This window comes from Saccopteryx leptura, chromosome 1 (assembly GCF_036850995.1).
Source record: "Saccopteryx leptura isolate mSacLep1 chromosome 1, mSacLep1_pri_phased_curated, whole genome shotgun sequence".
Lineage (NCBI taxonomy): Eukaryota > Metazoa > Chordata > Mammalia > Chiroptera > Emballonuridae > Saccopteryx > Saccopteryx leptura.
The window spans coordinates 367,803,460-367,829,340 of NC_089503.1; the positions used below are offsets into that span (position 1 = coordinate 367,803,460).

A 25,881-nucleotide genomic window follows, 5' to 3' on the forward strand; every position below is an offset into this window, starting at 1 on the left:
GATCTTAATGCTTTTTTATGTATGAGGTGACAAAGCAGAAGTAAATAACAAAGAGGAAGTTAATAGAAGAACAATCATTCTAACCCCGTAAAGTGGCTACACCCATTGCCAGGATTTATTTCTGAGATCAGACGGGGTGGAGGTTTAACACTGGACTGTGTCTTTAGATCCTTGTAATCCTTTGTCCCCTAAAGGAGTGGTGTTGCTCACCCAGTTACACTCTGCTCAAGGGCAGGGGTGTGGGGAGGCTCTGGAATCCTGTGTTGTTGGTTACATCTTTCTCAAGGCACTAGTAGATGAATCATTCCTTGTTTGAAGTAAAGGAGCTCAAAACTAGTTACACATCAGAATTACTTTGAGAACTTTGTAAGCTGTCTTCAAAATTCTGGTGCAGTAGTCTGAGGGGAGGCCAGCTATTAGCAGTTTGTAAAAGCCCCCCAGGCCATGCTGTTATGCAGGCAGGATGGAACCATGGCTTTCAGCCAGTGTTTCTCAAACTGGAACTGCGTCAGCTCACCTGGAGAACCACCCACTTGTTATCGCACAGATAACGCGTGTTATCGCACAGCTGGGACTCACACCCAGACATTTCTGAGTCAGTAAGTGAAATGTGGGGCTGTGAGTTCATATTTCTAACGGATTCCTGGGGGATTCTGGTGCTGCTGGGTTGGGACCACACTTAAACCACAGAATTAGATTCTCAGATTGTAAAGCCAGTATCCAGGGCCACCACCACAGCCGCCTGGCCCATGTAAGTTCGCATTGGATTCGGACAGTCGGTAAAGAAACAACGGAGCCACAAACTGGTGGGCCATCATCTTTAATCCTAGCTTGCACCCTGCGGGCAAATAAAAACACACACTGGACTCCAAAACCCACTCACATTCAGTGCTTACAAAGCTACTGACTTATCCGAGTTTCCTAGAATCAGAGGTTTCTAGCTCACCAGACTTATTCACCTCTGTTCCCCATCTCCTTCCTTCTCCCTGCACAAACTCTGCACAAACTCGCTTCTCACTGAACACTCTGTCATCTTGGCTGCTTCACCTTGCCTCCTCCACGTGGCCTTTCTCTGCTCTCTCCTCTCTGCTCTCTCCTCTCTAATATTAATCTCAGGAACCAAGAGAGCAAGCTCGCGTTCTACCCCCATTTTATAGTGTAGAAATCAAACCTTTAATCCAATATACAAAATAGGGAAGTCTCTAATACAAAGTCACTTTTCTGGGGCATGATGGGATTGTACCACCCCACATCAAAAAGAGTGGGAAAGGCTTAATCCTAAAACCAAGCCCCAGGCTACAAGCATCTTGCCTGCCCATAGCCCACCCCCAACACACATTAATATCACCTGGGTGACGGGCTTCCATGTGGGCAGCGCCATCATTAACAAAGTGAGCATAATATATTTTATCTGCCCAACACAGAGGGTCTGTGATCCAGGACTTGGATGCCCTGCCTTGATGTCCGTCCCCAGAGTTTTTGTTTCGAAGGTCTGGAATGGGCTCAAGAATTTACGTGTCTTGTCTGACCAGGCAGTGGCGTAGTGGATAGAGCGTCAGACTGGGATGTGGAGGACCCAGGTTTGAGACCCCAAGGTCGCCAGCTTGAGCGCGGGTTCATCTGGCTTGAGCTAAAAGCTCACCAGCTTGGACCCAAGGTCGCTGACTTGAGCAAAGGGTTACTCGGTCTGCTGAAGGCCCGTGGTCAAGGCACATATGAGAAAGCAATGAACAACTAAGGTGTAGCAACGAAAAACTGATGATTGATGCTTCTCATCTCTCTTCGTTCCTGTCTGTCTGTCCCTATTTATCCCTCTCTCTGACTCACTCTCTGTCTCTGTAAATAAAAAAAGAATGTATGTGTGTTACAAGTTCCCATGTGATGCCAGTGCAGCTGGACTGGGGAACGCACTTGAGAACCAGGGCCGTCCTCGGGTTGGACACCAAGGTGAGAGCAGGACCAAGGCCAGCCACCTCTGCTCTCCCCCGTCTGGTGCCAGTTGGCCACAGAGGGACCATCACCAGGAAAACTCCAGGTTGCCATAGGTCAGTGGTCGGCAAACTCATTAGTCAACAAACAGAGCCAAATATCAACAGTACGATTGAAGTTTCTTTTGAGAGCCAAATTTTTTAAACTTAAACTATATAAGTAGGTACATTCTTATCGAAGTAGTGCCCACACATGGTATTTTGTGGAAGAGCCACACTCAGGGGCCAAAGAGCCGCATGTGGCTTGCGAGCTGCAGTTTGCCGACCAGGGCCCTAGGTTTTCGGAGGAAGCAGGGAGCTATCGTTTACATGGATGAAGAATAGCTTCCTGAAGATTTGTCTATAGCAGTGGTAGTCAACCTGGTCCCTACCACCCACTAGTGGGCGTTCCAGCTTTCATGGTGGGCGGTAGTAGAGCAACCAAAGTATAAATAAAAAGATAGATTTAACTATAGTAAGTTGTTTTATAAAGATATATTCTGCCAAACTTAGTGAAAATCCAATATAAAGTACTTGGTAAGTATTATTATATGCTTTAACTTGCTGTAACTCTGCTTTATAAAATTTATAAAGTTACTTCCCTACTTTATAAATCACCATTACTGTGGAACCAGTGGGCGGTTAGAGAATTTTACTACTAACAGAGATACAGAAGTGGGTGGTAGGTATAGAAAGGTTGACCACCCCTGCTCTAGGACATAGTAGGACAGGCACAGGGTGGTCGGACCTTCCCTCTGGGCTGTTAGTGGGTCTGGGGGTGTCTAGGCCAGGCGTTCTCATTGTGTGCACGTGAGGGAAGTAGGCCCCCACAGTGAGCTGCTATTACTAGAACTCGCACCCCGAGTCTGGGGTCCTTTCTTTGACACCACCGTGCCTGTGTGCTGCCTGTGAATTCTGAGGATTGGACACAATTTCCTGTCTTCAGAGGTCTAATTCGTGGATCCAGGGGATGACACAGCAACAGGAAACAGTGAAGATGACAAGGCTGGACTAAGTCACGCTAGGCTTACAGCAGGGGGTCCCAAAGTGTGGGCACTGGTCAGAAACAGGAAGTCCTGGAGCCGCGCCCCAGGCGGCTTGCTGACCGTCAGAAATGCCCAGCAGCGATCAGTGTTCTAATGTGGCCTTGAGGTGATTCTCGTGCTGCACACTCCAGTCTGAGAAGCAGTGGCTGATTGTGACATGGGGTCTCTTGGAGGCCCCTGGGAGCCTGTGGTTGGGTTTGGCAGGGCGTTGGTGATAGCCCCGGGAATGGAGGACTCTGGGGAAGTCAGCTTGGGAAAGCACTTCCTGAAAACAGCAGCCTGAGTGATTCCCCAGGCACACTGCTTACGCAGCTAAGGCGCAAGTCGTTCCATCTTCACCGTTATCACACTCCTCTGCCATGTGCTTGCTCAGAGTAAACCTGCCTCAGCCAGCCCAAGGTCAGTTTTCAATAATGAAATGAATGAACTTTTAAAAATTGATTTTAGAGAGAGAGAGACAGGAACATCAGTCTATCGGTCTGTTTGTGTGCCCTGACTGGGGATTGAACGGACAAGCTCTCTCTAACCGCCCGAGCTCTGGCCAGGGCTGAAGCTAATGAGCTTTGATCAATTAGGGCTTCCTATGGGTCTGATATGTTGGTAACTGGCTTCGTCTTTTTTTTCTCTTTCCCCAGTTAGTGACAGGAGTATGGGAAGGCAGGTACAACTTCTTCTGCCAGGGCACACGCAGCGCGGGAGACGCAGATATGAAGGTACTGTTCCTGTCGCTTGAAATAGTTTTTTTAATAAAAAAAAAATTGTGCAAAGAAAGAAAAAGACAAAATGGCTTATAACCTCGCTGTCCAGGTGACCCCTGCTGACATTTTAAAAAAGGATCTTCAAAAGCAATACTGTGTGTACACATAACATGAAATTTGAACATGAAAAGGTATAAAGTGAAAACTAAAGTTTTCTTCTCTATAAAAGTGAGTCCTGTTAACAGTTTCCGGGGAGTTGGGGAGGGAGTGAATACTTGCATTTGTCAGCATTTATCCATTATTTATGTGAACAGGATCATAAGAATAACATCTTAAAGGCTTCATTTATCCCTCTCAGTGTCCTGAGTGGTGGCCCTGAGACCCTGAGCTCCACTCCTGAGTGTTTTGTTCTTTGCACGCAAGGCGGCGTGGGCTGAGCATGGGCCAGCATTACCGGGCAGCTCCTGTTTGACATACTCAATAGGGCGGGACCTGGCACCTTCCACACCAGCTCCTGAAACCAGAAGTGCCCTTCATGTGGCTTTTCTGTGCTGATGCCCTGCAGGCTCCTCTGAGGAAACAGGTCAACTTCAGGGTTTTGAACCTTGAGCCTCCTGTTTTGTTTGAGTCTTGAAGAGTGACAGTGGCCCTTTTCAAAGCTTCCCTGTTGTCACTTCAGACCTCCCGCCACCCCCAGTCATGCTCTTCGGTTAAAGCCACTTGCCGAGTGACCGGCACCCCGACTGCTGGGCGGCCCGCAGGGCGCTCGGGCTCCTCTGTGCTAACGTGGGGTTCTGGGGTGTTAGTGAGCACGCCAGAGGTGTGTTCCAGGGGTTCTGGGGTGTTAGTGAACACGCCAGAGGTGTGTTCCAGGGGTTCTGGGGTGTTAGTGAACACGCCAGAGGTGTGTTCCAGGGGTTCTGGGGTGTTAGTGAACACGCCAGAGGTGTGTTCCAGGGGTTCTGGGGTGTTAGTGAACACGCCAGAGGTGTGTTCCAGGGGTTCTGGGGTGTTAGTGAACACGCCAGAGGTGTGTTCCAGGGGTTCTGGGGTGTTAGTGAACACGCCAGAGGTGTGTTCCAGGGGTTCTGGGGTGTTAGTGAACACGCCAGAGGTGTGTTCCAGGGGTTCTGGGGTGTTAGTGAACACGCCAGAGGTGTATTCCAGAGCCACATTGATGCCTCCTTCCTCTTAGATCGTCCGAGTCCTCTGGTGGTACTATTTCTCCAAACTCATAGAGTTCATGGACACCTTCTTCTTCATCCTACGGAAGAACAACCACCAGATCACGGTCCTGCACGTCTACCACCACGCCACCATGCTGAACATCTGGTGGTTCGTGATGAACTGGGTCCCCTGCGGCCACTGTGAGTCTCATGTGGAGGGTTTGGGGAACAGGTGTGAGCAAAAACGCTGCCTTGAAATGAAGGCTTTTAGAAAAGGCGCCGTTTCTGTAGATTTTTCTAGGTCAAGTATTTGAACTTTGGGTCCAGGACGCTTCAAATGATAGTCTGTGGACCTGTGCGCTCAGTCAGCTGACAACACCTTTCTCTAGTTCAGTAAGTGTCCTGTGCTGATTTTGGCAAGAGGAGGGAAATAATAGATCCCTAGCCTAGGGCATGTTAGAAATAGGGACAGTGTCTGTCATACCCGCTGTTCCAGGGTATTTCTCAGTCTTGCTTCTCTGCAATTTGGAAGATGTTTGACTGACAGGCAGGCAGGAAGATGGAATTGCACCACTGAGTGAGCACCAAGACAAGGCTGATTGTGGATTAGAACTTCGGCTAAGTCTCACATCAGAGAGTCTGTACATACTCGAATGTCACGACCCCCACGTTCCATGAAACACGTTGAGCTGGCAGGACGTGGGCAGCTTTGGGAAGCTTGTGTGTGAACTCTCTTTCATTGTCAGACATTAAGTTGTCACCTTAGGGTTCAGCTTGGGAGCTCTCACAAATGTCCCAATCAAAATACCTGCCATCCATCACTGACAAATTTGACTGAGAACCTTTGAGTCTATTCACATATTTTTTCCCTAGGCTAGCACTGCCCTTTATTAGCGTGGCCTGCCAGTATTCACGTAGCCGTAGAGTTTTAGAACTAGACGACTTTCTGTCTATACACAGCTCCTTTCAGAGTAAGATGAAACAGACGGAGGAGGCTCGGGCAGCCGGCCGGCAGACCCCTCTCTGGTGGTGGTCTCTCTCCGTCTCACCTCATGACTGTGGATCAACTGACTTAACTTTCTAGTAGAAACAGCACTTTGTTACCTTTGAAAAGTGTTTTAAATTTTCAAAGAACTTGCAGGGTGACAGATTTTAACCAACCAGAGGTTGATGTGGCTTGTCCCAGGTGACACAGCCAGTTGCTGTCATGGCCAGGAGTGCAGACTCCATCCCCGACCCCAGCCTCGTTCACCGCCGGCTGCACGTGGGAAGGCCAGACAGCTTTGTGTGGCCACCTCCTGCAGGGAGGAGGACAGGGAGTCTGAAAAAGACTGGTGGTCCTATGGAAGTTAAAATTAATGTGATCAGATGCGGGTCTTTTCATCACTAAGGCATTGGACTCTGAACCGCATTAGCAATAAAAATTATGGCCTCAGTACTGCCGTCCTGGGGAGTAATTAGGAGGGGACTTCAAAGGCCTCTCCAGACCTCGGCCAGTGTGTAGAGACAGCCTGCTTTAAGCATAGTGCTTGTTGCTGCCCCCCCCACCCCCACCCCCAGCCTTCAATACAGTGATCCAAGCACTGGGCTTGCAGAGAAAAGCAGCTGCAGGGCGGGGGTGTGGTGGGGTGAGGCTCTGGCAGCAAAGCCTTCAGGTGTCAGGGGAGCAGGTGGTTTCATGGCTCCCGTGGTAGCTGCCTCCCTGGAAGCTGCACTAACCCTGGGCTCAGAGCAGAATTCCTGTTACGCATTCATGGCGCGCTTGCTGCAGAGTTGGCCAGCCCCTGTTCAAACGCATCTGATTTTCAGATTTAAAAAGAATCTTGGATTTTTTTTTAACCTGTTCTGTACAAAACACTGATGCGTCGTCCTCTCCAAATCTGCTCTGTTCCTGCAGCTTATTTCGGGGCCACACTTAACAGCTTCATCCACGTCCTCATGTACTCGTACTACGGTCTGTCCTCTGTCCCTTCCATGCGCCCGTACCTCTGGTGGAAGAAGTACATCACGCAGGGGCAGCTGGTGAGTGGTCGCTCCCTTCCCCAGCCCTCGCTGCTGGGGGTGCCCAGCTCTCCGCCTTCCCGGCTTGACTGTTCTTAATAGCACAGCAGTGTGCCTCTCCCACCCTTTCTCCTTCGTTCCCATCAGAACTCCGCGAAGCAGGCAGAGCAGGGCATTTTCTTCATTTTAATCAATGGAGAAACTGTGCCTGTGGGCAAACAGCTTGTTGCAGAACAAAGACTAGAATCTTAATTCTCTGACTTCAAGTCCGGTCCTTTGTTCTTGGTTTGCACACAAAGCACGTGTGCATATATCTGTCTGTCTACGCGTCTTCTAATTACAATCCAGAATCCAAAGTGAAACCTGTTTATCCGTGTTTCCAGGAGTTCCAGACAAGCTGTGGAGTGGCATGAGTCCAGGTGCTTGCAGCTTGTTAGGCAGCGAGGATGTTTGCTAGGGCAGGTGCCGGGGGACCTGCGGAATGCAGCACCCGTCGGCGAGAAGGACACGCGCCACGCTTCAGCTGAAGCTGCCTCCCAAGGTCCCCTGCGCCAGGGCCACCAGCAGCTTTGCACCTGTGGTTATTTCTCACCATCCTTTTCCTAAGTTCTCCCTGCTTGGCAGTATATTATAGGTCCCTGTTCTCTCCCCACATGGATTCTTTCACAACTCATAATTAATACTATTACTGCTAATGGTAAACGCTGACATCTGTTGAGTTTACTATGTCAGGCACTCATGCTAAGTAAGCAGTATTTTACACGAATTGTTCCAATAACCTGCTTTCGTGTTGTTATCCCCATTTTGGTTGAACCTGTATGTACCCAGAGTAGGGACTGAACCAGGCAGGGCACATACAGGCAAACTTGGTCTATCAGGAACACGCTCTAACCAACTGAGCTACCCAGCCAGGGCTGTCCACATCTCGTAGAAGAGGACACTGAAGCGGCAGGCCCAAACCAGCTGACTGGGCGGCTTAGACATGAAACACTAGCCTGGCCTTGCCCAATGAACAGGTTTTCTAAAAAAACATGGCCGGTTCAGATCCCTACAGGTCAACTGTGAGTTTTCAATATTTAGAAAATAACAATCTGGCCTAGTCAGGTGGTGCAGTGGATAGAGCCTCAGACTGGGACGTGGAAGACCCAGGTTTGAAACCCGAGGTCGCTGGCTTAAGCGCGGGCTCACCAGCTTGAGCTTGGGGTCGCTGGCCTGAGCCTGGGGGTCGCTGGCTTGAGCAGGGGGTTACTCACTCTGCTGCAGCCCTCAGTCTGGGCACATGCGAGATAGCAATCACTGAACAACTAAGGAGCTGCAACAAAGAATTGATGGTTCTCATCTCTCTCCCTTCTGTCTGTCCCTATCTGTTCCCCTCTCTGTCTCTCTCTCTCTCTTTCTCTATCACAAAAAAATAACAATCTGGAAAAAGAGTTGGAGAAGATCTGAGCTCCTTGTGTGTTTGACATTTCATTATCACATTTTGCCTGCTGTTATACCATCCTTGTTAATTTTTCTCACCCACCTGTGCGGAAGGATGATTGTTCTTTAACCTTCTTGTTACACTCAAGGGGAAGCAATGGGGAGATTGATTTCCACTGCACGGCTGTGGCTGCACAGAAGCAGAATTTAAAGAACAGACTGGGGAAGTTGGTCTCCTATGAGGCTCTGCCTTTTGAGGAAGAAGATCGCATGCAGTTTGCCTGGATTTATTTTAAACACCACTTCTAGTTATTGCTCACTGTAGAGTACTTACCTTAAAAAAGAAAAAGAAGCCTGACCAGGCAGTGGCGCAATGGATAGAGCATTGGGACTGGGACGCAGAGGACCCAGGTTCGAAACCCCGAGGTCACCAACTTGAGTGAGGGCTCATCCAGCTTGAGCGCGGAGTTGCTGACTTGAGCATAGGATTATAGACATGACCCCAAGGTCACTGGCTTGAGCAGGGGGTCACTCGCTCTGCTGTAACCCCAGTCAAGGTACATATGAGAAGCAATCAATGAACAACTAAGGAGCCACAACGAAGAACTGATACGTCTCATCTCTCTCCCTTCCTGTCTGTCTGTCCCTATCTGTCCCTCTCTCTGCCTTGTCACACACACAAAAGAATAAAAACGAAAAAGAAAAAACATTTCTTCCTATAGCAGCGCTGGTGGCAGGGCCAGGGCCCGGGCCCCGCCCCCCTGTTCTTCCTCTCGAGGACGCGCCCTCTGGGAGCCGCGCTCTGTTTTCACCCCCTTGCCTGATTTTCCACGCACTTCCACGTGCTTGTCAAGATTTACTCAGGAATATTCTGTGGACTTGGCATTATATCCTGATAAGATTTTAAATCTGCTCATCAGCCTTCACCAAACTAAGAGGGAACACAGGTAAAGCAATAGCAAAGTGTCCAGTGGGACCAGACATTCCGCAGAGCTATCGCTGCTTCCCTGTAAAAATACACCCTGCACCTTTTCTTTTTCCCTTAGAAAACAAACAAAAACACCTTGCATTTCTCTTTCTCTCTGTATTGTGTCCTTGAAGTATGCCTGTGTGTTTTGGGGTTTTTTTAATATTTTCTTTTTGCCTACAGCTTTATTGAGACACAGTTGAGCTATAACATTGTATAAGTTTAAGGTGTACAGCATATTGATTTGGTAATATATGTATATTATGAAATGAATAGCAGAGTAAGTCAGTTAACACATCCACCTAGTTAGTTTTTGTTTTCTTGGGACGAAAACTTTTAAAATCTACTCTGAACAACTTTCAAATATATAAGACAGTATTGTTAACTAGTCCCTGAATTTCAGGAAGGGTGGTATAGTGACTTGGAGGGTGGGTAGAATAAATATAAAATAAATACAGAAGGATACATTGTTTGGGATAAATTTAGTGTATGCTTTGTGTGTGTGGTTCCGACAGAAAGGTTAATGAGTGTAATTCTCAAATGGGGGGTGCAGAGGGGAGAGCCCAGTCTGGCATGGCCCCGTGTCCGTGGGCTGTTGCCACGCGCTCAGCTGTCCCCTCTCCCCCACCAGCTTCAGTTCGTGCTGACAATCGTGCAGACCAGCTGCGGCGTCGTCTGGCCCTGTTCCTTCCCGCTCGGTTGGCTCTATTTCCAAATTGGATACATGATTTCTCTGATTGCTCTCTTCACCAACTTCTACATCCAGGTACGTCTCCCTCTTCCGTGGCGGTCGGGAGGCGGGGCTTGATCAGCAGGGGCCCTCCTCTGTTCAGGGAAGGGGGACACACGCACGTGGAGGCCCTGCTGGGGGCCGGGCAGTGGGCACTCGTTTAGCCTCTGGGAGGGGAGGTCACTGCTAGCGTAGAAGGTGCTAAATCCGCCCCAGGCCTAAGTTCTAGAGTTTTGGGAAGGGAAACTTGGGATTTATGGGGAAAGCAAAACTGTTCAGCACTGCGTCCTGAGTCCTGCAGCAGACACATGGCAGGTGGTTCAGTGGGAGGTCTCCCAGCTGCTGCTCTGAACCTCACGGCTGAACTACCCGTCCGGGGAAGTTTCCGTCACAGTCTATCAGCTATAGATAGCTGCCCTTTGTCTGTTTCCTGGCACTCCCACTCGCATCTTGGGCTCGGTTCATTTCCAAGGGCATGATGTAATGCAGGGTTCTGCTCTCAGAAAGGTCCGTTTAGGGCAGATTAGTCCAGTGGAGCCTGACCACTTTGCGGCCATGGCTGCCTCCCCTGCCTCCCATCGCCCCTGGATGGCGTATGCTCCCGCTCCCGTGGGCAGTGCCCGGCTCCAGGAAAGGCACAGGAGGTCAGGAGCAAGGACAGAGGGCATGGACGCAGGGCACGGACGCAGGGCCAGGAAAGCCTGGTCATGTCCAGCCGGCACCTGGGGGTTCGGCCACGTTTCCTGTTCGCTGTTCCCTCCTGTACCTTGATTCACACACACCGGGGTGCCACATTTGAGTTGAGTTCATATGCCGCTGGGCTAATAGTTTATGCTACACTTTGGGACAGTCAGCAGGTACAAGGGAGGTTGAAGGCCAGGACCAAGTGAAAGGGCAGTAATGCTTCCTTTTGTAGAGGAGCAGAGCCCTTTGTACGTAAGGGCCGAAATAGCTGCTGGAGTAATGGGCGCATTGCGGACGGGAGGCGTGAGTCCAGGGAGAGATGCTACAGACTGGGAGAAACCAGTTCAGCCCATAACCCCTGTCCTCTGCCGTCCAGATACTGAAAGGGCACAACAATAAGGTTTAATTTGAATTTTCTATTTAATTTTTAAAATACATAGTATTTATATTGCGGCCCTTGACTCTGAACTTACTTAAAAAGCTAAGTCTCAAAATACGGAAGAGTGCTTGAAACCAGTAGCAAAACAAAAAAAAGAAACCAGAAAACGTTTTCATGGTTGCTGTCCTATGGAGAAGTTCCTTCCTGATAGCAGGGAGTGCTGGAAGGAAACTAGGTTAGTGCGAGGGATGCGGTCCCCAGCAGGGTCCCCTGCAGAGCCCCTGGTCAAGTGCACCGTCTGCCCTGTGTGTTCCAGACTTACAACAAGAAGGGAGCCTCCCGGAGGAAAGAGCACCTGAAGGACCACCAGAACGGGTCCGTGGCTGCTGCCAACGGGCACACCAGCCGCTTTGCGTCCCTGGAAAACAGCGTGAGGCCGAGAAAGCAGCGGAAGGATTGAGGTCACAGAGCTGCAAGCTCCAAACCGTGTCGTCTGATTGTAAGCACAGTATGAGTTGTGCCCGATGCTCGTTAACAGCTGCTGTAACTAGTGCGGCCTACAATAGTGTGATTCATGTAGGACCTCTTCATCAGTTCAAAACCCGTAGAAAATGTACAGATTAGACAAGTAGGCATAAGGTTTTTAACATTTCTGGGCTCTCACCGACCCCTGCGCTACACTGCGGAGGGAGTGTTCTTGTAGTATACAACACTGCTGTTGCCTTATTAGTTATAACATGATAGGTGCTGAATTGTGACTCACAATTTAAAAACACTGTAATCCAGACTTTTTTTTTTTTACTGTAGATCATGCATGTGATTGTAAATTTGTACAATGTTACAGTAGAGAAACACACATGCCTTAAAATTTAAAAAGCAGGGCCCAAAGCTTATTACTTTAAATTAGGGTTTCACCTTTTTATTCATTTTTAATAGCCCTGATTAGAAAAAAAAAAAACGTGAGTTACGGAACTAGCGTGTGACATAATTTCACGTGACTTGCACAAGTGAGATCAGAAACGGCACCTTCGGGTTTGTGATACTGGCTTTAAATCAGGCAGGCTCAGATCTAGTGGAACCAACAGTCAGTTTAACTTTTTAACAGATCTTATTTTTTTATTTTGAGTGCCACTATTAATAATGTAAAAAGGGGGGGCTCTAAAGCAGTCTTGATGAAACTTAAATATATATTCTTTATCTTTAAAGTTTCAGGAAGTTTGTAGGATGAGTAGGCCATTTTTAATTTCTGAAGTGCTCAGTGTTTTTATACAGGAAACAAAGCTTTCCATTCGTGAGCGAGAGGAGATGCACAGGGCGAGAGGGAGGGTAGATGATTTAACGTTTGATGGAGTCCCATAAATGAGCAATGGTTGCCAGGGTCCAAGTGTGGGTTGATTTCTGTACTGCTATCTGTTTTGACACAAACTTCCTTTTAAAATGTGCCTAGCTTACCAAAATTAATAAAGGGGTAAAAAGGACCTTCCTTTAAAAATGTTTTTTAAGGTAAAATTAAACAGATAGCTATAACTTAAGAGAACTGGGAAATTGGATAGAGATCATTTGTTTAATGTAAATCTAATAGCACCTGTAATTTTTTCTGCTTAGAATCTAACGATTTGTTTAGAACCGCTTGTTTAAAAATTATAGACTACTTAAAAAATCATGTCTCACACCTGTGAGGCAGTGGTCAAACAGGTAAGGTCTATTGTGTGTGTCCTTTTAAAGTGTCAAAATCTAGTCTCTGAATTCTTTCTCCATTGGGGGGAAAAATATTCATTGAACCACTCATGACATCTTAGAAAGTCATTGACAATGTATAAACTAATTGTGGTTTGATATTTATGTAAATATCATGCTTTAATTTTGCACATTCATATTCTAGGGAGCCAGTTGGTTCTCTTATTAGTCTTGTGGGTTTTCTGTTTGGAAGGAGTCACAGCATCTGTTTACATTTACCTTATCAAATCTAGAATGTGTATATTTGTAAATGTATGTCTTCTTAGGTACTAGTTTGCAAAAGTCTTTACATATTTCAATACAGAAACTATAACATTCAATAGTGTGCTGTCAAAGTGTGCTTTAGCTCATCTGGATATACCCACACTGTTAAATAATGTCCAAACATTAATCATTAAACATTTTTGATTACCTGTACTTGTGTTTTGCATGGTTTTCGTGCTGCCAGTTATGAAAGACTGGAGGAAAACCCACTTTCTTCCCCCTCTAGGAGCTCACCCAGATAGAGGTGAACAATTCAGTTGGAAAGTTGATGTTATGCCCCGGCCAGATAGCTGGTCGGTTCAGGCACCGTCCAGAAGCAGGGAGGCTGCTGGTTCGATCTCCAGTCAGGGCACATACAGGGGCAGATTGATGTTCCTGTCTCTCTCTTTCCCTTCTTCTCTCACTAAGATCAATAAATAAAAATTATTAAAAAAAAGAAAAGAAGGCCCTGGCCGGTTGGCTCAGTGGTAGAGCGTTGGCCTGGCGTGCAGAGGTCCCAGGTTCGATTCCCGGTCAGGGCACACAGGAGAAGCGCCCATCTGCTTCTCCACCCCTCCCCCTCTCCTTCCTCTCTGTCTCTCTCTTCCCCTCCCTCAGCGAGGCTCCATTGGAGCAAAGATGGCCCAGGCGCTGGGGATGGCTCCTTGGCCTCTGCCCCAGGCGCTAGAGTGGCTCTGGTCGCAACAGAGTGACGCCCCGGAGGGGCAGAGCATTGCCCCCTGGTGGGCAGAGCATCGCCCCCTGGTGGGCGTGCCGGGTGGATCCCAGTCGGGCGCATGCGGGAGTCTGTCTGACTGTCTCTCCCCGTTTCCACCTTCAGAAAAATAAAAAAAATAAAAAATAAATAAAAAGAAAAGAAACTGAAAGTTGTTGCTCAGTTGTCGCCCAGTAAGGCATGCTGCTGGTCCCACCCTAAACCTTTCCTCCCCGCTTTTCCCAGCTTCCTCCACCAAAGGCCCTGCCTCTAAGAACACTCCTTTTCTCCTCTTCCTTCTCTCCCTCCTCCCTTCCTCCACACCCCAGGCTGTTCGAGTTTCTTTCCTAAGTCTAGACCAGAGGTTCACCTAGTTGGCTGACCCCCTACTCTAAAGTAATGAGATCCCACCTTGGTCCCAAAGCTCTATCACTTTCTTTGCCAGAGACCATTTCATGCCCCTGGCCCTGCCCCTCCCAGCCCAGCCCAGCCCACTGTGGACTCGGGTCCATCCACGTCCTCCGTGGGAGTGATGGCATGAGTGCCCCTCCTCCTCCCTTCTGCTTCATACCTCACAGCCCGCAGCGTGGGCTTGTGACCCTGCTGTTCAGTGCCTTTTAGTTTGTCACTGTCCTCTTTTAAATGGCATCAGAAACTGCATTTAGTATTTGGGACATTATCTGAAAAGTACAAAAGGACTATTGGAGGTTTGGTGGTGATGATTAATCACATCCTGTTTTTGCCCTCTTTAGGTCTAGAAACATTGAAGAAAAAAAAACACAGGGCATAGAAATCAAACTCCTGGAAATCAAAATAGCGAGTCCCTTACTGAGAAGACTGGATTGGTGAAGCCAAGGTCACAGCAGGGCTGTCTGAACACCCAGGCTGATAACCGTGTTGGCTTACGCTTCCCAGGGCTGTGCTGGCCACACCCGTGGCTCATGGCCTGCCTCTGTCCTGGTTGCTGATCTGGTGATGAACTGGTGATCAAGCCAGTGTGAGTGTCAGCCCTGGAATTGACCCGCTTAAACTACAAAGCTCTCCCGTAGTGTTCCTTTCTGCCCTGACGACCTCACTGTGCCGGGAAAGTGAGCTCAGTGGCACCTCCCAGCCATGGCCGGCAGAAGGCCGCCCTCCAGCAGTGAGCGGGCCAGAGGGCAGAGCCAGGCGAGCGGTGTGCCCTCCCATTGCCCCTCTTCCTCAGCCTTGCCATCCATGTGGAAAGGCAGCATTTGGGGCCCCCTTGCCTGGTTGGGCCCTGCTGTAAGAGTTAGGGACATGGCTTCAGCTTTGCCTCAGAATTCTCACCAGCTCAGTGGGAAGAACATTGCTGCCTCATTACAGGGCCCTTCGGAGGGTTTCCTGCACTGCTCACAGCTGCTAGGGGGCATTTCAAAATGAACATGAAGCGATAAAAGAAGCATTTGGGTTTTTTAGGGTTGTTGTTTTTTTTACAGAGATAGAATCAGACAGAGGGATAGATAGGGACAGACAGACAGGAATGAAGAGAGATGAGACGCATCAATCATCAGTTTTTCATTGTGACACCTTAGTTGTTCATTGATTGCTTTCTCATATGTGCCTTGACCACAGGCCTTCAGCAGACCGAGTAACCCCTTGCTCAAGCCAGCGACCTTGGGTCCAAGCTGGTGAGCTTTGCTCAAACCAGATGAGCCCACGCTCAAGCTGGCAACCTTGGGGTCTCGAACCTGGGTCCTCCGCATCCCAGTCCGACACTCTATCCACTGCACCACCGCCTGGTCAGGCTGATTTGATTTTTTTTTTTTTTTTTAAACAAGAACATCAGAAAAGCAAATGACAAGCCTGACCAGGGCTTGTCCAGTGTCAGACTGGAAATTGGAAGACCCAGGTTCAAAGCCCCAAGGTCGCCAGCTTGAGCGCAGGCTCATCTGGTTTGAGTAAAGCTCACCAGCTTGAGCCCAAGGTCGCTGGCTTGAGCAAGGGGTCATTCAGTCTGCTGTAGCTCCCTGGTCAAGGCACATACAAGAAAGCAATCAATGAACAACTAAGGTGCCACACGAAGAATTGATGCTTCCCATCACTCCCTTTCTGTCTGACTCTCTCTGTCTCTGTCACAAAAGAAAAGGGAAAGAAAAAAAACAAATTAAAGAAAGCTGTTGATTATGCAAATGAGAAGCAAAACCAACTTTTATTTCATTGGTGAAAATGCACTGTACAAAAAGGCTGAAAGTACAGGAGTATCTGCATGTTCCCTGATCCCCTAATTTTTGAGGGCAGTGTAGAGAAATGACAACGCTGTTGGAGCCCCATCTGGCACAGAGTAAATACTGAAGGTAACTGTCCCCTTCAAGAGCGTGTTCTGCTCAGCCCACCCCACTGGCCTCCGAATCACCAGCTCTTGTTTTGCTGTTATTTCTCTGGCTGGTCGCTCTGGTCATCCTGTCAGAAAGGAAAGGAAGTTCATGTGGATGACACTTACTTTGTTGACTCAGGAATTGAAAAGAAACCAGCAGTCGTTAGGCGTCAACCTGCTCGCCATCTTGTGTATATTCTGTATTTGGCCAGAGTTTTACATTAAGCTCACCATTCTAGAGTTTTTAGAATCTACTTCTTTTCCCCTTTGGTAAACAGGGCCTTGTTTTCAGCCTCTGGTCTTCTATTCATTGTTTCTCGGAGTTTCTAGTTCCTCCAGCAAGGCGGCAGCCGCACCCCGGCTTGTTTCAGCGCCTGGGTGTGTTTCGTTGGAGCTCATTTCAAACAGGCGTCTCCGACTGTCCACCCCTCATCAGTCTGAGACTTCAGCCACCAGCCCTGTTTTCCTCTGCACTCTCCCTCTGGGGAGCGCTGTCTCCACTGGAGAAGACGGTGTTGGCCTTGTTCGGTCTCTGCTCTCATGGCATGCACCAGTAGCCATTAGTTCTCATTCCAAACAGATTTAAAACATGTTTTTCTCATCCTGGACATTTAGGAGCTTCATCTTCTCTTTTCCAATCTATTTATGACAGTTACCCGAAGGGACAACGTTCCTGCGCTGATTTTTGCCAGGGTTTGTGTCGGATGTCTGCGCCCGGCTTGTGGTCTGAGGTCCTGGAAGACATCATGGGCTCCAGACTGGAGGTTGTAGAAACAGCCGAGTGGGACCCAGTAGCTGTGGGTGTAGCGGTGGCAGAGGTCTGAGCGGTGGCTGCCGGTGGTTGTCCCTTTCTCAGCTCAGTCAGACTCTCCTGAACGGTGCTTACTGCTCCCTCTGTCGCCCATTTAGTGTTCTTTAGTTCACTGGTCCCCAACCTTTTTTGGGCCACGGACCGGTTTAATGTCAGAAAATATTTTCACGGACTGGCCTTTAGGGTGGGATGGATAAATGCACAAAATAAAATTATGCGACTGGCATAAAAACTGTGGTATTTTTAAATATAATTGTTGAACTTACGAGACAAGCATCAAGAGTGATTATTAGACGGATGTAACAGAAGGAATCTGGTCATTTTTTAAAAAAATAAAACATTGTTCAGACAACTATAAATAAAACGAAAATAATATAAGTTATTTATTCTTTCTGTGCAGACTGGTACCAAATGGCCCACAGACTGGTACCGGTCCACAGCCCAGGGGTTGGGGACCACTGCTTTAGTTGACCAGACCTTTGAAGAATATTGCTTGCTTCCCTGCTTGAGTGTTTGGTACAGAGGACTGAGTCAGGCATATTGAGCAAACGGGGATCTGTGAGAAATGACTTTAGTCCCCGCAGGAGTCTTTGCAAAGATTGGGATCAAACAGACCCGCAGATGACTTCAGCACAGGATGGTTTGTGGCAAGTGCCGTGCGACTGATATGAACCAACTATGGGAGTCCAGGGAGAGAGAAGTTGCCTAGCAAGGTGAGAAAGAAGAGCTGGATGTGAAGGAGTAGGCTTAATCTGACCCTTCAGAGCCAGTCTGGATTTCAGTAGTTGGTGACTGAAGGTTGCCTGGGAGACAAGGTCTTCCTGGTACTGGAGATGCCATGAGTAAACGAGCTGCAGGCTGAGACAGTGAGACAGAGCGCATACCACTGGACTATTGAATGGTGAAACGGCTTATGTTTAAAATAAGAGGTAGAGGGGAAGAGGGTGGAACTTGGGTGTTCTCATTGATGGAGTAGTATGTTGCTTCGAGCTCCCCGGGGGAGGTAGTAATTCTGCCTTAACAATGCGTCCTCAGCTCCACCTCCTGCCCCCACGCTCTCCTAAGCAGGAGCTGGAGGTAACTGTGCCAAGACTCGGGACTCGTGTCTTAGTTATGAATCAGTTGGGATCATCTGTCAGATGGGCAGATTCAAAGAGGGCCTCAGCCATTCTATAAATCTCTCCAAACCAGACATGGCATTTGAAATCTGAAAACCTGGTGTACCTGAAGGAATGTGTCATGAGTAGGATTCCATGTCACTTTGTAAACAAAAAATTCATAGGAGACTGGCATTCTTTTCTTTTTTTTTTTTTTCCTTTTTTTTTTTTGTGTGTGTGTTTTTCTGAAGCTGGAAACGGGGAGGCAGTCAGACAGACTCCTGCATTCACCCGACCAGGATCCACCCGGCATGCCCACCAGGGGGCAATGCTCTGCCCATCTGGGGCATCGCTCTGCCACAACCAGAGCCATTCTAGCGCCTGAGGCAGAGCACAGAGCCATCCTCTGTGCCCGGGCCAACCTTGCTCCAATGGAGCCTTGGCTGCAGGAGGGGAAGAGAGAGACAGAGGAAGGAGAGGGGGAAGGGTGGAGAAGCAGATGGGTGCTTCTCCTGTGTGCCCTGGCCAGGAATCGAACCTGGGACTCCCGCACGGCAGGCCGACGCTCTACCACTGAGCCAACCAGCCAGGGCCGAGACTGGCATTCTTTGTTCAAATAATAGACATAGTTGTGCATTTCCCTTAACTGATGAATTTAGCAGTGTTTTAAACCAAACTAGCACTTTTCAAGGCAAATTGAATGCCTTCCCCGTGACAATGTTCCCAGTCAGACGGGCCTATTCGTAGCAAGCCATCAGCCCCAGGTTCCAATGACCTCGTGCCTTCCTGTACTCCCTCATGAAATGCTAAGGTCGTCAGGCCTTTCGGAGGCCACGTGACCAGGGGTTGACCTGTCTGCTCGCTCACTGTGCTGTTTACGTACGGCTCTGGCCCTCTGCTGTAGGAGGACTGGGTAAAGTATATGTTAAGACCAAGGCAAAAAGTTACACGTGCCCTTACAAGGGAATAGTCAGAATTCAAATCCTAAGAACACAGTGCCTATCTTAAAGGGCAAGGTGCCCAGAGAGGCACAGAAGAGGGAAATTGTTATGTACAAGTACATCTTAAATTGCACTTTCATTTAGAACTGGGTGCAATGGGATATGTGTCTTAGGGCACAGAGAGCCCTCCTATCTGTGCTGGAAGGGGGTCTGTGTGTGTTTGGAGGTGACATAACACACTTCTTAGAATAAAGCCTTGCTATTTACTGTGGGACCGAGAGCAAGTTAATCTCACTAATGTTTGGAACTTCAGTTTCGTCAGCTGAAAAGGAAAATAGGCATGCTTAGCTCAGATGGCCGAGGTTAAATGCGGAACTGCAGTAGAAAGGGTTCAGCTCAGTATTTTACAGTAACAGTCACTTATTAAGGAAAAAGGTGAGCGTTGGTCAATTTGCATCAGAATTTAAACTCCATTGCTCAAGGCAAATTATTTGCACAACCTTATCCTCTTATCCTTGATTGAAGCTCAGTTAGTATGAGCTTTTGGTAAAGAAGCTCAAATTTCTTAAAAAAAAAAAAAAAAAGGATAAATTAAGACAATTGTAATTTAGACAACTACATAACACTTTTAGCATCACAAGAAAACTTGTGAGCCCAAGTTTTTCCCAGACACTAAAGAAATCATCTGGGCCACAGGTAGGTATGATATATGCATCACAGGGACGTGCTGCTTCCCCAAGCCCTGTGCCAATGCTAGGACGACAGGATGGGAGCCTTCTCTGCTCTGGGCACCTGGCCAGTTGCTGGGAAAACAACAATGAAAAGATAACCTCATCTGGAAGAAAGACAAACAAAATAATTACAAATTCTGGGAACTATTCTGAAGGGAACAACCGGGATATTGACATCAAGAATAATCTTAGGCACTGTTTATAACTGAGATTATTTTGAGGCATACGTAAGGATATTGGAATTTTTATCAATGTGTTTAAGGTGGGATTTTATATTTTCGAGCTGAATATCATTAGAAGTTGTATACCTTCTCTGGAAAGTCGTCTGGAAGCTGTGGATAGAGCCATCTGTTTTCCAGCTGAGTGACAGTCCCGCACTGCATGAAGGGGCCCTCCCCTTGGCTTGACGAGTGTGTGAACACTCAGGGACTCAGAGATGGCTGCCCTGGACTGCACTGCCCACACGTGATGGGCAGGCTTCCACATTAATAACTTGTCATGTTAACTGTCATCGCAGGGTGATCTTTAAGTAACAGGGATCCAAATGTAAGCGAAACCTCATCGCGAACTCTAGTACCAATGTCAACCAAGGGCAGGTGGGTCACTGGATGCTTTTCAGGCGTGGCCATGCCACATCCCGCCTGGCAGCTGGCAAGGTCCTTTAATGAGAAGAATAAGGCAGCTCTCTATTTCAGAAAGTCTGAAGTGTGTGTGTGTGTGTGTGTGTGTGTGTGTGTGTGTGTGTGGCGGGTGTGGTCTCTGTGCATTATAACCTCACTCCATTCTGGGAGAGGTAGGATTCTAGACAGCCCACTCAACTCTAAGACACTTGCTTGCAGGAACTTTTTTTCTTTTTTTTTCTTAGACAGGAAAGGAGATGAGAAGCATCAACTCATAGTTGTGGCACCTTAGTCATTCACTGATTGCTTTCTCATATGTGCCTTGACTGGAGGCCTCCCGCTAAGCCAGTGACCCTGCGCTCAAGCCAGCGACCATGGGGTCATGTCTATGATCCCACGCTCAAGCCAGTGACCCCGCACTCAAGCTGGTGAGCCTGCATCCAAGCCAGCAACTTTGGGGTTTCGGACCTGGGTCCTCAGCATCCCGGGCCGATGCTCCATCCACTGCACCACCACCTGGTTAGGCAAGAACTGTCTCATATCTGTGTGTGCCCAGCATAGCACAAAACACACAGATGATCGTTTTGATGAATGAATGGAAGTACTCAGGAAGGACTATACCGTATAGTACAGAGTAAGAAAAACAGGCTTCCCAGGTAGATCTGAGTTTAAATCCCACCATCACTTAATAACTGCATGTCATGGACTGAATGTTTAGGTCCCCTCCAAATTCCTATGTTGAAACCCTCCCTCCCAATGTGATTAGTGTCCTTATGAGAGAGTCACAGAGCTTGCTTCTTCTCTGCGCTCTGCCACATGAGGAGACAGTGAGGAGTCAGCCACGTGCAACCCAGAAGAGAGCCTCACCCGAACCCACCCATGCTGGCACTCTGACCTCAGACTTCCAGCCTCCCTCCATAACTGTGAGGAATAAATTTCCATTATTGATAAGCCACCTGGTATGGTACTTTGTTAGAGCAGCCCAAACCGACTACAACACAGTATGACCGTGTCAAGTTTCCTCACCTTCTCAGAGCATGATTCTCAAGGATTGGATAAAATACAAATATAAGGGGTCCTCGGGTAATGACACAGCTTCGTTCCAACAACAATGACGTAACTCAAATGTTGGTGCAAGTTGAAACACACCCTAGCCTAACACAAACGGAACGCTTGCACTTTTAACAGTCCAATATGGCGACGGCAAGCATCCTGGGGACGCCAGCTTCCTCACTCATGTTCCGTGTCCCTGCTTATTCTACTGCTGCATGCAGCCAAACTAGTCCGCCCATGTAGTCTGTAAGTACGACACTAACGGCATAAACCAAAACACTTGCATCTCAATTTTTTTAGGTTTTATGGGAGTGAGAATCATAAACTTGAAATGTATGTCAAGACTGTGGTAACCCAAGGACCTCTATTCACCACTTGGTCTACAGGTGGGACTCGGAAGGAATTTTGATCCCTACATAACAAGTTGAGGTCGGTGGGAGGTGGTGTGTAGCAGGAATGAAGTCAGCCTCTGTTAAAAAATAAAAATCTCGCCTGACCTGTGGTGGCGCAGTGGATAAAGCATCGACCTGGAAATGCTGAGGTCGCTGGTTCAAAACCCTGGGTTTGCCTGGTCAAGGCACATATGGGAGTTGATGCTTCCAGCTCCTACCCCCTTCTCTCTGTCTCTCTCCTCTCTAAAAATGAATAAATAAAATTAAAAAAAAAAAACAAAAAAAAAACCCAGGGCTTGCCTCGTCAAGTCACATACGGGAAGCGATGTTTCCTGATCCTCCCCTTCTCTCTCTCTCTCTCCCTCTCTTCTTTCTCTAAAAATGAATAAATAAAATCTTTAAAAAAAATAAAAATAAAAATCTCAGGACGCTGGCAGGAGGGTGGACGGGCTGGTGGCAAAGTACTCCGCGCGGCTACTACGGCAGGAAAAAGAGATTAAGTCGCTGACTGCTGAAACTGATCGGTTGAAAAACGGTGGCAGTTTAGAAGCTTCGCCAAATTTGGACAAGTTGTGGGAAGAAAATTTAAAATTAAAATATCGACTGAATATCCTTCTAAAGAGTCTTCAAGCAGAAAGGAACAAACCAGCTAAAAACATGACGAACATCAATAGGCGCCTACAGGAGATCTTCGGCCGAGCCATAAGGCGGCGTACCCAGACCTGGAGAACCCTCCTCTGATAGTGACCCCGAGTCACAGCCCAAGTTCGGGGACTACCAGTGTAACAGTGCTATGGGCATCTCTCAGATGCTGAAAACAAAGGAACAGAGAGTTAATCCAAGAGAAATTGCCGAAAACATTACCAAACACCTCCCAGACAATGAATATATTGAAAAAGTTGAAATTGCTGGTCCTGGTTTTATTAATATCCACTTAAGAAAGGAGTTTGTATCAAAACAGTTGATCAATCTCCTGGTGAATGGTGTTCAACTACCTGCCCTTGGAGAGCACAAAAAGGTTATAGTTGACTTTTCCTCTCCCAACATAGCTAAAGAGATGCACGTGGGCCATCTCAGGTCAACTATCATAGGAGAGAGCATGTGTCGCCTCTTTGAATTTGCAGGATATTATGATGTGCTGAGGTTAAACCATGTAGGAGATTGGGGGACCCAGTTTGGCATGCTCATTGCTCACCTGCAAGATAAATTTCCAGATTACCTAACAGTGTCACCTCCTATTGGGGATCTTCAGGCCTTTTATAAGGAATCCAAGAAGAGATTTGATACTGAGGAGGAATTTAAGAAGCGCGCATACCAGTGTGTAGTTCTGCTTCAGAGTAAAGACCCAGATATTGTAAAAGCTTGGAAGCTTATCTGTGATGTCTCCCGCCAGGAGTTTAAGAAAATCTACGATGCATTGGACATCTCTTTAATAGAGAGGGGGGAATCCTTCTATCGAGATAGGATGAATGATGTTGTAAAGGAATTTGAAGATAAAGGATTTGTGCAAGTGGATGATGGCAGAAAGATTGTGTTTGTCCCAGGATGTTCCATACCATTAACCATAGTCAAATCAGATGGGGGTTATACCTATGATGCATCTGACCTGGCTGCTATTAAAGGATAACTGAGGAAGAAGCAAATATGGTTATCTATGTGGTGGACAGTGGACAATCTATTTGCTGCTGCTCAAATGATTGGTTGGCATGACCCTAAAGTGACGCGAGTGTGTCATGCTGGATTTGGTGTGGTGCTCGGGGAAGACAAGAAGAAGTTTAAAACACGCTCAGGTGAAACAGTATGCCTCATGGACCTTTTGGAAGAAGGTCTAAAACGATCCATGGACAAATTGAAGGAGAAAGAAAGAGACAAGGTCTTAACCTCAGAGGAGTTGAAGGCTGCTCAGACATCCGTTGCGTATGGCTGTATCAAATATGCCGACCTTTCCCATAACCGCTTGAACGACTACATCTTCTCCTTTGACAAAATCCTGGACGACAGAGGAAGCACAGCCGCTTACTTGCTGTATGCCTTCACCAGGATCAGGTCTATTGCCCGTCTGGCCAATGTGGACGAAGAGATGCTCCGGAAAGCTGCCCGAGAGACCAGGGTCGTCCTGGACCACGAGGAGGAGTGGAAGCTGGGCCGGTGCACCTGACGGTTCCCTGAGATTCTGCAGAAGACCTTAGATGACCTGTTCCTCCACACTCTCTGTGGTTACATCTATGAGCTGGCGACGACTTTCACTGAGTTCTACGACAGCTGCTACTGTGTGGGGAAGGATCGGCAGACTGAAAAGGTATTGAAGGTGAACCTGGGCCAGATGCTGCTGTGTGAGGCGGTGGCCGCTGTCATGGCCAAGGGCTTTGACATCCTGGGGATCAAACCCGTCCAAAGAGTGTAACCCTTCTGAGGTTTGAACACTGTCTTTTTACCAAAGTGGCCATTAGCACCTTTTGCTTTTTTACAATCATGTGGATATAAAAACAAGTAAAGGAGATTTGTCAACTAAAAAAAAAATAATAAGATAAATAAAAAAATTAAAATCTCAAAATAAATAAATAAATAGATAGATAGATAAATCTCTCATCCTAGCCTCACCAGATGGTGGCGCAGTGGATAAAGCATGAGCCTGGGACTCAGGATCCAGGTTCAAAATCCCAAGGTCACTGGCTGGAGTGTGGGCTCATCCAGCTTGAGCCCAAGGTCACTGGCTCAGCTGGAGGTTCCTGGTTGAGGCACATATGAGAAAGCAGTCAGTGAACAACTAAGGTGCCACAATGATGAGTTGATGCTTCTCATCTCCCTTTCTCCCTCTCTGTCTCTAAAAAAAGAAAGAAAGAAAAAAATTTCATCCCAGGCCCAGTGGATAGAGCTTCGATCTGGGATGCTGAGGACCCAGGTTCAAAACCTCAAGGCCACCGGCTTGAATGTGAGATCATTGACATGACCCCATGGTCGCTGGCTTAAGCAAGTGGTTACTGGCTTGGCTGGAGCCCCCCGGTCAAAGCACATATGAGAAAACAATCAATGAACAAATAAAGTACCACAATAGAGAAGTGATGTTTCTCATCCTTCTTTCTTCCTGCCTCTTTCTCTCTCTCTCTCTCTCACACACACACACAAAATATCATCTTAGTAGACCTAGGATGCCTCATCTGAATTGTAAAATCACCGAGAAGGTGGGCCTGGCAACTGCTGTGACCATTGCACAGGACCCAGAGACTCTCCCCAGAATCCCTAAATGCTTCTAGCTTGTCGGGACCCAAGGTGGGCACTGCTGGATTTGAGGACTAGTAGTCTGCAATGAGTGGCTACTTGGGAATGAGCATTGACCCCTTAGGGCCACCCTTAGACAACTGCTTTGCAGCAGATAAAATCCTGAATTTCCATGATCGACGGGCCCTCCCGAAGCACCCTCACATCTCCCTCTCTTTCCCCTCGCTCAGTGTAGCCAGCCACCCTCGCCTCTGCTGGGTCCCCTGTGGGGCTCTTCCCACCTAGAAGACTTGGTCCCTGCTGCTCCTCCCCAGATAGTTATTTCCATGACTTGTTCCCCCAATTAAATGCCACCTCCCCCAAGAGGCCTTTCCTAACTACCAGATCTAAAATATCACCCCATACCACCACCGTCCTGCCCCACACACACTCCATTCTCTTTCTTGGCTTTATTTTTCTTTCTAATGTTTTCATTGTTAAGTATTTGTTTGCTTGTCTCTCTCCTGGAAGACAAGGGCTATTTTTCTTGCCTGGCACACAAGAAAGTTTCAAATATTTAAATGAATAAATTTGTGAATGAATGAACATGAGGTGAAGAGTATAGATGTCCTTCACACTCTCCCTTGGAGGAGAGGGTTGTGACCTTGTCACGCACAAGAAGAAGAACACTGTTGTTTAATAGCCCTGCTTTTATCAATAAGACATCTTAATCATCTCAGAAAAGCAGACCCAGATACATTTCGGAATGGAGCATGTGATGTGAACAGCCAAATCCCACCAATGTTAAGAATTAATGAGCTGTCTGTTCTCTTATGAACAATGTATAAATTCTGCTGCTCTGTGCCATTCAGATTTAGAACTAAAGACAAAAATAATTGTGAAAGTGAAGGACAGCATTGGGAACTATTCTTAGAATCCTGCAAAAAATCA

General features: G+C 47.6%; 1 protein-coding gene, 1 non-coding gene and 1 pseudogene across 3 annotated transcripts in view; 2 read left to right on the forward strand and 1 right to left on the reverse strand.

Moving 5' to 3' along the window:
- ELOVL5 (ELOVL fatty acid elongase 5) overlaps window positions 1–11,650 on the forward strand; it is an 89,341-nt gene extending 77,691 nt beyond the window's left edge. For both annotated transcript variants that reach the window (XM_066359188.1, XM_066359189.1), the window contains exons 4-8: window positions 3,649–3,726; window positions 4,907–5,078; window positions 6,775–6,899; window positions 9,896–10,030; window positions 11,374–11,650. In XM_066359188.1, coding sequence (XP_066215285.1) covers window positions 3,649–3,726; window positions 4,907–5,078; window positions 6,775–6,899; window positions 9,896–10,030; window positions 11,374–11,517 — 654 coding nt within the window. In that variant the 3' untranslated portion in view covers window positions 11,518–11,650. The remainder of the gene's footprint in view (window positions 1–3,648; window positions 3,727–4,906; window positions 5,079–6,774; window positions 6,900–9,895; window positions 10,031–11,373) is intronic.
- A 6,862-nt stretch (window positions 11,651–18,512) lies between these two features.
- On the reverse strand, window positions 18,513–18,588 carry TRNAG-GCC (transfer RNA glycine (anticodon GCC)). The gene has a single exon. It is a non-coding gene; the product is annotated as a tRNA-Gly (tRNA).
- Window positions 18,589–21,398: 2,810 nt separating this feature from the next.
- On the forward strand, window positions 21,399–24,216 carry LOC136388463 (arginine--tRNA ligase, cytoplasmic pseudogene; annotated as a pseudogene).
- The last annotated feature ends 1,665 nt before the right edge of the window (window positions 24,217–25,881 follow it).